Below are 11,809 nucleotides of genomic sequence, written 5' to 3'. Positions count from 1 at the left end.
TGTATTAGCCATAATATTCTCATTTTAAATGCTGATTACCATCAGATATATATCTAGAAGGGAGACTTTCTCAAGATCACTTAGAAACTCCTCACAGCTCCTTTAAGGAAAACTTCTCCAGGAAGTGAATCCTTCTAAATGAGTCAGTTTTCTGGGAGTTTCAGGTTACTGTTCTTACCCAGAAAAAGAAAAGTCAGGAAGTCATCAAAATCTGTTTGCTTGATCCTCGTCCCCATCAGATTGGACCAAAAACTGGATTGTCTGCCAATCATCATCGTCACTGGATCTGAGAAAAACAACAATCCTGAAAACAAAAGTCAGCAAAGCTTAGTATGTCACAACAGTTGACAGATTTTGGCAGGAAGAGGATTCATGTGGTTGAATTTGAGTAGAAAATGTGAAACTGAAGCTTCTGTTTGAATCATGACGGCCTTGGAGCTCCTCACACGGCTGCAATCATCACAAATCTTCACACAATTCAACCCTCTGTCATGACAGGGGTTTTCCTCCCCAGCTCAACGCTGCATGTTTGTTTCACAAATAACACAACAGCCACTTTCAATCATTTAATAAAAGCTTGAATATAAGAATGTTTTCTTTTTACAGCAAGTTGCTTTGACGGGAAATCCTTTTTTTCTGATCCGACCGCTGCCGACTCTTACAAGGCAATTTATCTGACATTCAACATTCACTTCAGTCTGGAACAGTAACACCGAACAACAGCAGCGCGCTGGCTTCAGGGCCGACACGCTGGGAATAAACTCTTCATCTTCTTCTCCTGGAGTTACAAGAAACACTTTTACAAATATATAGATAAAGGTTTTCTTATATCTCAAATATTTATATAAATAGAGGTTGATAAAAGATCTGGGCTTTATGACAAAGTGCAAAAAAAGGAAGGGGAAGGATTTTTTAAAAAAAAGAAAAAAAGTTAATACCTCCATAAAATTCAGCAGAAAATAATAAACTGTACAACCGCTCTGAAAACATCCAGGAGCTTAATCTTAATTTAGCTGCAACAGACTGTAACTTCCTGTTTTTGAGACTTCAAACAGTAAGTCAGGGTGGCATTTCCCAAGAACGTCATCTTTGATCTGAAGATTTACATGAATTCACAACGAAACCAGCTTTGAAAACATCACCTTGAGACTTCTACATGTGTTGGCATGATGAGCTGTAGCTCTTTGATTAACCACGTGAAATATGGGCGTCACTGGACTGATCTACGAGCTGTTAGACAATCTCACGCACTGATGAATAAAGTGTCGTCATGGGAAGCACTTGGGGAAAAAAGCACAACAAAAATACACCTGGTTATGTACAATTCATTCAATCATTAGAGCTTCTGCTGCTTCTGGATCACACGAACTGAAGCACTTGGCGAGTACCTGGTCTGCTCACATCTCTAAGAAGCTGTGGAGTAATCAAAACGCTGACTTCAGTTAGCTTTAACTGTGTGAAGAGATTTCAGAGGGTTTGCTTCCTCATGTCTCGCTGTCAAACACTTTCCTTGTTGCAGAAGGTGCAGCTGACTGAAGGCATGTTGACCTGCTTTTGATCTGACACACACACGCAGCAGAGAGTCGACCAATCAGCCCTGGAAGATATAGAGTTTAAAAATATAGCTTTTGAACACAGGAAGAAGTATGGAAAAGGGGGCGGGACCACAGGCAAACAGGAATGTGGGGCCCTTATATGAAAATACTAACCAGAGCCTGATTTCACCAAATCAATCAGAAGTCATCCCTTAACATTCAACAAAAGACTTTGTCCAGATGCAGCACGCCACGTGTTTTAATGTCATTGACGTGATTTGAAGTTTAGCTAACCGCTCCAAACTTTGTAAAGTTTGGTTTTCTTTGTCATCATTAGGGGTTTGATCCCAGATCCTGCTGTCTGCATGCATGAAAGCGTGAATGTGACCTTCACTATAAGAGCGCTCATAGAGGTCAGAAGACAACACAAACTAATAAACAGTCAATTTAAAAATGTGGATCCTACTGCAGTGTTTGAAAGCCAGGGTGCTTTTGCAGCAATATTTACCCACAATCCTCTTTGTCCCTGAAAGAAAAGCAAACTGTATCTCTAACTTTGCTTATTTAAACATTTGTGGAATTCTGTGCTACTGATGCACCGCTCTCCCAAAGGATTGTGACAAGTCTCAAGTGTTTTGCATACAGCTCCTACACTGCATAAAAAAAAAAAAAAAAGAAAAACCTAACCACCAAAATACACTGGATGTATCTCCATCCAGGCACCAGATCAGGAAGGTTTCTATTTAAGTCAGCGTGTCAATTCGCACTGGATCTGCTACACTGTGGTCTGGCTGCATCCCTGCTCCGGCAGGTTGCAGCAGATACACAAGCCTCCTAAATTTGCAAAAGCTGTGATGTGTCATTTTACAAAAGTCAAATGTAGCAGGACAGGAAGTCACCTGAGGAACTACCTTAAAACACCCAGTAACTTTCAAAATAAAACAAATTGTGTCAAAGCCAGATTAACTTATCTACAACAACTAGCGGACAGATTGAGCAGAGCCAGACCAGGAGTCACAGGTTGGAGGTTTTACAGCCAAACATGAACCAGGAGAGGATCACCCTTCAGTGTGTGACTCCAGCTGTCTGATGGTCCTGATACTAAACACACAGTTTAGAGAGAGTGCACAGTCAACATACAACATAGCAGAGATGTGTGTGGTGTATTCCCACACTAAGAAAATCTCTTCTTAGACTAAATTTGAGCCATGTTCACCTGAAAATCCTGAAAATGTCTTATTCTAAGATAAGAAAGACAAAAATAACAAATGAATTCCTTATAAAGAGTCAAAAAAATTACCAATGACAAAACTGTCATAACAAAAACTAACCAACTTCTTAAACTGGTTTAGTGTGATAGTTTTACTCTTTACAAGAAATTCATTTCTCTGTTACATTCTGCAATAAGATAATTCTTCAGGAGAATGTGGCTCATATTGAGTCTAATGAGACAATTATCACTAATATAAGACATAAAACTTAATAAGATTCCAGTTTTTGCAGTGCAAACTTTAAATGGAAGGCTTCAGTATCTATGTTTATTGTAAGAGGAGAAGGTAACCACTGTGGGGATCAATCTGGGAACAAAGCAGGTACACAGAACACCTGAACCAACTCTAAAGCCTGTCTGCCACTAAAGCTTTGTCCTAATGTCTGAGTACAAACAAAATATTTTAATAATGAGGTTTTATCACACAAGATAATGATATAATGGATATAATGATTGAAATACTTTTAACTGCAGATAAAGTGTGTGAAATGTACTTGGAAGATCATTTGCTTAATTTCTCTTCAAGAAATAAAGATATGATTAAGTTATTTTTCTGGAATAAATCTCAATACTTTGGAGAAATGTAACAATGATGTTTGGAACTTTCTGTGGGATGACTTCTGGAAGATTTTGGGAAACCAGGCCCATTTCTTCAACCTCATCAAACACAGACCAAAGGAGGAAGGCAGAACACTCTCCCTCTTTAGCTCATATTAAGGAAAAGGGGATAATTATTAATAAATACAAAAATAATAACAGATATGTACACATTTCCAACAATAAGAACTATTATAATACTTTCAACATTTCTTCAAAATGCCATAGAAATTATGTTTTTGCTCAAAAAGTCTCTCAACCTTAAATGGTCAGTTAGAAAACAAACATCATTGAAGATAAATTATCATACAAAAAGAGATCCAACACCGTAGTAATAATTCCATTTTGGATGCAAGTCCTGACACACAGACGGGAGTTTGTGTTTCTTGCAACTTCAAAAACAAAAAAACCTTCAGAAAAGATTTCTTCCTATAGTGAAATACGAAGCACTGACACGGCGTCGCCAGGAACACAAACTGTTTTTTTTTTCTTCTTCTTCCCTTGTGTGAGCGTGTCCTCGTGTGGCACTGCTGGAGACTGCTCTGGAGTCAGTGAAGAGGGACGCGGGGGAAGTGGGGGCAGTAAGTGCACTTTGAAACACAGGCATGCTGGGATGAATGAGGAGAGGAAGGACAAAGAGAGAAATGGAGAGTCGAGGAGAAAAATGCAGAGAAATGAAGAAATCCTGGATAAGACCTGTCCCAAGCAGCTGCTAGTTTTTCTTACATGAGAAAAAGGAAAACCTTGAGTAGAGAGATTTATAAAATGAGAGTAGAGAAAGGGGAGTAGCTGAAGGCAAGGAGTCCTACAGTAGGTGTGTCAGTGGGTCCTGTAACTCCTGAAACAATCAGAGAGCGTCTTTCTACGTGAGGAAAACAGTCAAAACAACCAGAAACTAAAATCCTGACGGCTGTAAGTTGTTATTTCAGTGTCGTTACGAACACGCCTTGAAAAATTGGTGAAGAAAATTCCCTTCTCAGAGAAAAAGTTTTTGGACTCCGCGGCCTCGTCCAGAGAGATGTGGCCACTTTCCTCTAAAAAGGCTCCGAACAAGAGGTGAAGAGTGGGAGAGGCTGCCAGCCAGAGCCCCAATGTCACAGCGGCTGAACTCAACTGTCATTGGCTAAATGGGGGTGACATCGCCGAGATGAAGCAGTCTGATTGGTGCTGTCAGTGGAAGAGTGGTGAGGTCAAAGGTCACAAACGGTGGTGGCCTACGCAGCTGCCCAACATTCAGTCCGTGAAACAGGTTTGTGTCAGTGATGTAGCTTGGCCTGCAGAGAAGGGGGCAGAGAATTTAACTTTAGGTTTTTGGTTTGTTCTCATTCACTCCAGCTTCATTTCCTTCAGAGGGGGGACCGCCCTGAGGCAAATGAACTGGTCTGTTCACAGAAGAAAAGCCTGATTTCAGTGTGATTACCTCAGCCTTTATGGTCTCTGACTCCTCAGAAAGAAAAATAATGTTGGTTTAAACATCTAAGAGAGCTGAACGAACAGAAAGAGTCTTTCTGATGTTTTGTTTTACTATAACTGCTCTGTAGCTTTGGCATTTCATGCGTAAGATGACGACCACTGACAGATACAGAATGAAGGATTCACACATTCGATCCAACATAGACTCAAAAAGTAAGACTAGATAAATCTACTCAGTTCTGCGCTCTTCTGTGTTTATCAGAAACCAAGAGTGTGTGTACATCATAAACACCAGGAGAGGCTGTGCATTTTTGATAAGAGCTCAAATATCATGAAGGAAGATAACAACAGCAGCTCAGCCGTTTGGAGAAATTTCACGCTTGTTTATCCAAAAACTCTGACGGACAGTGGATTTACTCACCACATGTTTATACCGTTTTTATTTCTGCTGTAAAAATCTGGCCTGATGGATATTCTTTGGCTCTAGCGGACGCTTGGAGAGCTACATTTACCAACTCCACAGGTTGCTGCTTGGTAAATGGTATAAAGTCACAGGTCTAAAGCCCTGTTTCCACCAAGCGGGTCCGTTTGGTTCATCTCTGCTCGGCACACATTTTGTAGCGTTCCCTTTGACTAATCCAGGGACAGATCCCCAAGTAACCGACCTGTACAGTCCCACTTTTTGGTACCCTTCTGTTGGGGTGTCAGACATACCAATCTGACCCCAGAAGGTGGAGCTACAACACCGCAGTCCATTGATTGGTTGAAAGAAACGTCATTCCCATGCAACAGCCTCTGCAGTAATTCTCCTGGTGGCACACAGCCTTCTTTTAAGCTGCGTTTCCACCAAGCAGATTTGTTCGGTTCGTCTTGGTACGGCGCATATTTTGTGGCATTTCCACTGACATATCCCGACGAGCCGTCCCACTTTTTGGGACCCTTTCGTATGGGTGCCAGACTGAACCGATCTGCTCTCGTAAGGTGGAGCTACACACTGCAGACTGTTGATTGGTCGAAAGAATCATCACTTGGCACACAGACTTCTCTGAAACAAAGCTTGATTTTACTTTGTATCAAAGAGCGACATGCCAATCACAGAGAGGACGAGTTGCTGCTCTCTTTTACTATATCACATTTTTCTTCTTTGTTGGATTTATTAGCGGGGTACACTGTGTCACACTGCTATGGCGTCATGCTGTTATTTAAATAATGCGGCTATCAGTGTCCGGCTTGCACGCCGCCTACCAAGAAGGGCACAGTTGGCTGTGGAAATTCATGATCAGGTTTTACCGATCCAACCTGTACCAATCTGTACTGATCTAAACCAGGTTGCTTGGTGGAAACAGGGCCTTTTTAAGTCAGGGTAAGTATAACTATTCCTCAGAAACAAACGAATGCATGAAACTAAGATCATCACATAGGATCCACTGAGTTGCTAAAGAGGCTACACAATGCTAAGGCTAACAAAAAAAAAAAACTCACTGATGTTTTAAATCTAGAGCCAATAAAACAACTTGTCAACTCTTGATCTAGATTTGTTAGCATCTCATGCTTAAAGTGATACTCGGGGATGGAACAAGTTGGGTCCTATCACAAGGTTTAGGGCAGAAATGACCCCTACAGCAGTGTTTTTGTGCAGCAGAAGCCCAGGGCGCACGCACCAAACACCCCCTCCCTGCTCCTCTGCCGGTTTCCTCTGCACTCAGACGGGGCCATATTTTACTTGACCAAAAACACAAATAAACGGACTCCCACCGAAAAAATCTGATATCGGTCTGCATTCACGCTTTATTTAGAGAATTTTCAGCGCGTTACTTTCACACAAAAACACAGCTAAATAAGGCTCAAGTTCTCATCGTGTCGTAAAACGGCGCTACCTCCGCTGCAGAGCCACAGCTGGCTACGAGGCGCTCGCCGCTTAGTGTATCAGTCTGTACACGCGGCGTGCCACATATAAACAAACGCAGGTAGTCTGCCAGGATGAAGAGACATGATAAGAACTAGAGCCTTATTAAGTGGTGTTTTTGTGTGAAAGTAACGAGCTGAAAATTCTCAAAATAAAGCGTGAATGCAGACCGATATCAGATTTTTTCAGTGGGAGTCTGTTTATTTGTGTTTTTGGTCAAGTAAAAAATGGCCCCGTCTGAGTGCAGAGGAAACCGGCTGACGAGCAGGGAGGGGGTGTTTGGTGCGAGCGCTCTGGGCTTCTGCTGCACAAAAACACTGCTGTAGGGGTAGTTTCTGCCCTAAACCTTGTGATAAGACCCAACTTGTTCCATCCTGGAGTATCACTTTAATCTTCTATCAATAGATCCAGCTTTCTCCAAAAGACAATGAGCTGACAATAAAATGAGTTCCACTCTCAAGAACACGTCAGAAAAAAAGCATTTGGGGCAATCCTAGAAGTGTTTATGATAGAAGAGACAGTCTGTGTGACTCACCTGTCTGGGGGACTCGGGCCCTGAAGCCAGGATTCCCCCTCTTTCACTCCCGTTCCCAAACAGGCTCTCCAGCCCACCTGGTCTGCTCAGCTTGCTCCCCTTCCCCTTATAGGAGCTCGGACTCCTTCTCTTCCTCCCCTCTGCTCCTCCTACGTAAGCCAAGGGTCCAGAAGGAAGAGCCAGGGGCTGATGTGGGGCAGAGGCAGGCTCCCTGTGGGGTGAGTAGGGTCTGCTGGTTGTGCCAAGTTCTCGACTGTTGAGGAAGAAGAAAATTGGCTCTATTAATAAAATATAGTGAGTCTCAGATAGATTTTCCTGTGCCGTATATTTAAGAGGAAAGCCAAACACCTGTCATCACAGCCTCTGCACTGCTGGCACTGTCCCCTCTGTTTACACACGGCTCTATTTTTAATGCATCACTCTCCTATACGTGCTGTCAAGTTCAGCTGAGACAGAACTGTGTTATTTGTAGCTCAGGCTGCAATCAAACTTTCCTTTAAGAGAACAATAAACATATTTATTACCTTGGTGACAGCAAAGGAAAAGAGCGGGCTTCAGGAAAACAACAAATCACTTCCTCCCGCAGTGAAGAAAGATTGCTCTGACTTTAAGAAATGAAACATAACTGGAATATTTTCAATAAGAAAAGTTATTTCTTCATTTCAGCTTCTTGAAACTTCCATCTGACAGCTTGACCAGCAGACATGGTTTCTGATTTCTCACCTGTTCTGTGAGTTATGGCTCTGAGACCCCTCAGCTTTTGAGATCCAGTCCTCTTCGCTGCTCCAAAGCCCGCCCCCTGCATGCTCCAGTCCCTTTTTCCTAACCTGGGTCCCTGCTGCACTTTTTATCGTTGGATGATAGCTGCTGCCGTTCCTCTTGTGATTATCCACAGTCAACAAAGAGGAGGAAGAAAACGATGAGGAGGAGGGGTAGGAGGAGTTTTTCCTCCTCTTGGATCCTACCGCAGAGTCCTCTGTGTCTTTGGATGGGCGGCTGGCTCTATGCGTGCCGTTACGCGCTTTACCCAGCGCTGAAAGTGGAGCGACGGGCTGCGCCGCGTCTCGAATGCTGAACACTCCGGCCGTGGATGCAGACTGAGGGAACGAGGCGGTGTAGGAGAGGCAGTTGGAGGGGGAGGAGAAGTGAGGAGAAGTGACAGAGGTGGGAGAGGGAGTCTGCTGTGATGTGAGGGGGGAGGTACCAGAGGAGGAGGAGGAGAGGGAGAGGAGGCTCTCAGCAGCCAGAGGCACCTTCCTGAAACAGGAAGAGAAGCTTTAATGAGAAAGGCACAAACAGAGCAGCTTTACTGCTGATAGTGGATTAACGCTGAGCCTTAAGTACTTCATCAATAAATCCTATTTTACCCAACAATGACTTCCTGAGTCTGCAGAAAGCAGGAGGTTTACTCTGCTCTCCTCACCTCTGAGCCAATCCTTTAACCATTAGCTGCTCCTAACATTATATCTGTGACACCAGCACACCGGAGAAAGACAGAATGACAGAGGGAGGAAAGATAAGAAGAAAACAACAGATGGAGCGAAAGATCAGAACATCAACAGACTGAGAGAGAGAAGGAGACAGAGGAAGAATTCTGGGGCATCAAAGTTTGTCACAGTCTTCAACGTGAGGACACAGGAAAGAAAGAAAGAAAGAAAGAAAGAAAGAAAGAAAGAAAGAAAGAAAGAAAGAAAGAAAGAAAGAAAGAAAGAAAGAAAGAAAGAAAGAAAATGAAAAAGAGAAAGAGAGAAAGAATGAAAGAAAGTAAATGAAAGGAAGGAGAGAAGAAAGGTAAGGAAGGAGGGAAGGAAGGAAAGGAATAAGGGAAGGACAAGAAGGGAGGATATAAGAAAAAGAAGAAAGAAATGGATGAAAAAAGGATGAAAGGAAGGAAAAAGTAACTGTGATAGAAAGAAGAAGAAGAGAGGAGGGAATGAAGGAAAATGAAAGGAAGGAGAGAAGAAGTCCAGGAACAAGGGAAGGAAAAGAGGAAGAAATATAGAAAGGGATGAAGAAAGTAAAGAGGTAAAGAAGAGAGTAAAAAAGAGGGTACGCTGAAAGATTGGAAGAAAGAGAGGAAGGAAGGAAGAAATTAAAGAAGAAAGACAAGTGGAATGTAGCAAGACAGAAAGGAAGAGAAGGATTAAAGAAGGAAAAAGGAAGAAAGAAATGAAGGAAAAAGGACTGGAGAGAAACCCTCCCTTCTTCCCTTCCACAAGGGAGGAAGGGAGGAAGTAAACCAAAAGAAAAGGATGGAAGGATAAAGAAAGAAAGAGAACAGAACTAAATCTAATGGATAGAAATCAACAAAAGAACAAGTGACCAATCATCAGGAAGAAAGGAGGATGGTGCTACAGACAGAACAGAAAAGGGAAAAAATGATGTAACATTAGAAGGGAAAGAAAGAAGAAGGTTGGATGAAAGGATAAATAGAAGGATGAATAGAGCCATCCCAAAACCTAAAAGTAAAAATTGTGGTGTGAAGATAGAAGTTTCCCCTCCTGACAGTTTTTGTTGCCCAGAGGTTCACAGAGGCTTAGACGTCTGCCCATTGACTCATCCACTCCTCTGTGAAAGCTGCACTAATTCAAGGTTTAAGTTAGTTCTGTCAGGTAATTTAAAAAATGAATTTAATTAATTACAGGATTTGTAATTAATTCATAACATTTGATCTGCTTAAGGTCCCCAAAGAAAGAATCTGAATTGTGAGACATTAAGAAATTGTAGTGCATTACTAATCAAATAAATACAGGAAGAGAGAAGATTTGTAAATGCACATTTTATTCAACTGGCCAATATAAAAATGTCTGTGTCGCGCCATTGACTTCTACAGACGTCAATTCAATTACAACTGTTTACTGCATCTATAAAAGTAAATTATGTTTTTCAGCAGGGGGAGGCGGAGTCTGGTGGAGCTTGTCAATCAAAATCCTGCTTGTAAATTACTGTTGGTGAGAGCGGTGAGCTCTTTGGATGAGAGCTCAGCATGGATATGAGGAGAAGATGTGAGATGACAGAGACAAAGCAAAACGCCGCAAGACAGAAAAGTTCAGGCAGCTCACGCTCCAACTGAGGATGTGTCGAGGTAGTTTAGAGAGAACAGGGTTTATACTCAAATCCTGAGGTTGATTTCAACACCTTTTTAAGACTTTTTCAAAAACCTTTAAAAAGTTTTAAGACTTTATCGCAACTTTCAGTTGTTGTTGGCATCCACTTTTTAACAGTTGTAGTTTACATTTTTACAGAAATGATGTAAGCTAAGGAGGAATAAAGCTTGAAAGAACAAATGAAACTAAAGGCAGGTTTATCCACACTCCCACAACAAGAAACAGCAGTTATTCGAGGCCAATTTGCTGAAGAAAATGAGAAATTATTTAATCATTTTTAAAATTTAGGAGATAGTGTGATTTGCTTTAATGTTGCATTTAATTTCTCTTTATGAAACTAGAAATGACATTATTTATAGCTGGTGTTTATACCGCTCACAATCCTTATTGTTGTATTTAATTGTATTTAGAGTCTTTATATATATTTTTTTATTTTATTCTTTTTTATTTTTGTTTTTTTCTACTGACTACATCGATTTCTGCTGTTAACACAACACTTTTCCAGTTTGGGCTCAATACAGTAACTATTCTTTTCTATTCTATTCTATTTTATTATCGGCTGAATGTTTAACGTCCCAATCAGGGGACAGTTGCAAGGAGGAAAATAAATATTCATGGATATTTTTTGGGTCAAAGCTTGAATACCTTTGAAACTTAATACCTCATAAAACCACAATTAAGACTTTTTAATACTTTTTAAGGCCCTTCATTTTCCCAAAATTGATTTATCAACTTTTAATACTCTTTAAGACCCCGCGGACATCCTGGAGAAAGAGCAGATCATCGTGAGAAAAGACGACGGAGAGGATCAGGGGATGAAGCGCCTGAGACAAACCCAATCAAAAAACGTAAGTTTTGTCTGTTTTTGATCAAAAACAGGAAAGGGGACGTAACAGAAGTGAGTCCAGTCTTCTTAGGTAGTTTTGGTGTTTACATAGTCATAGAAAGCAATACTATTTGGGTCTTGAAACAGAAAGTTCAAGATGCTCTGAAAATGGCTGGCAGCCATTGAGTTAATCTGTGTTAACTTTTATTACACATTCATTTGCGTTGTAATTAATCAATCTAATTAACACGTTAAAGTGACAAAAATACTTTAAGTACGGACTGCATCCACTCACCTCCACATTTGTGCGTTAAGGTGTTTCTCCACCATGTTCTGCAGCGCTAGCCTCATCCTGTCCCACCGCCTGTCGAACACGTAGTGGCCCCGTCCCATGAGCCTGCTGCTGAATACGCAACACTGGAGTAGGACACAAAGAGGGAGGGGGGAGGAGGGATTAAAACGGGAAGTAAAGTGAGACATGGAGAGATAGCTCACATTTAAAGCATGAAAAAGTACACATATTTTCATAAAGCTGTAAATTCAATCATCGACATATTAAATGAACAAGTCTGCGTGCTTCAACAACATTGTGATGCAGACGTTTTAAAGGAAAACTGTGA

General features: G+C 41.4%; 1 protein-coding gene across 2 annotated transcripts in view; it reads right to left on the bottom strand.

The window, feature by feature from the left end:
* Window positions 1–581: 581 nt before the first annotated feature.
* Window positions 582–11,809, bottom strand: part of atxn7l1 (ataxin 7-like 1) — a 46,379-nt gene continuing 35,151 nt past the window's right edge. For both annotated transcript variants that reach the window (XM_074698532.1, XM_074698531.1), the window contains 4 exons: window positions 11,485–11,606; window positions 7,980–8,513; window positions 7,257–7,509; window positions 582–4,676 (listed from right to left, as the gene is read on the bottom strand). In XM_074698532.1, the coding sequence (XP_074554633.1) occupies window positions 4,659–4,676; window positions 7,257–7,509; window positions 7,980–8,513; window positions 11,485–11,606 (927 nt within the window). In that variant the 3' untranslated portion in view covers window positions 582–4,658. The remainder of the gene's footprint in view (window positions 4,677–7,256; window positions 7,510–7,979; window positions 8,514–11,484; window positions 11,607–11,809) is intronic.

Source organism: Halichoeres trimaculatus, unplaced genomic scaffold, assembly GCF_033239565.1.
Source record: "Halichoeres trimaculatus isolate MK-OKI-2021-1 unplaced genomic scaffold, fHalTri1.1 fHalTri1_scaffold_21, whole genome shotgun sequence".
Classification (NCBI taxonomy): domain Eukaryota; kingdom Metazoa; phylum Chordata; class Actinopteri; order Labriformes; family Labridae; genus Halichoeres; species Halichoeres trimaculatus.
This window is presented reverse-complemented; position numbering and strand designations above follow the sequence as displayed.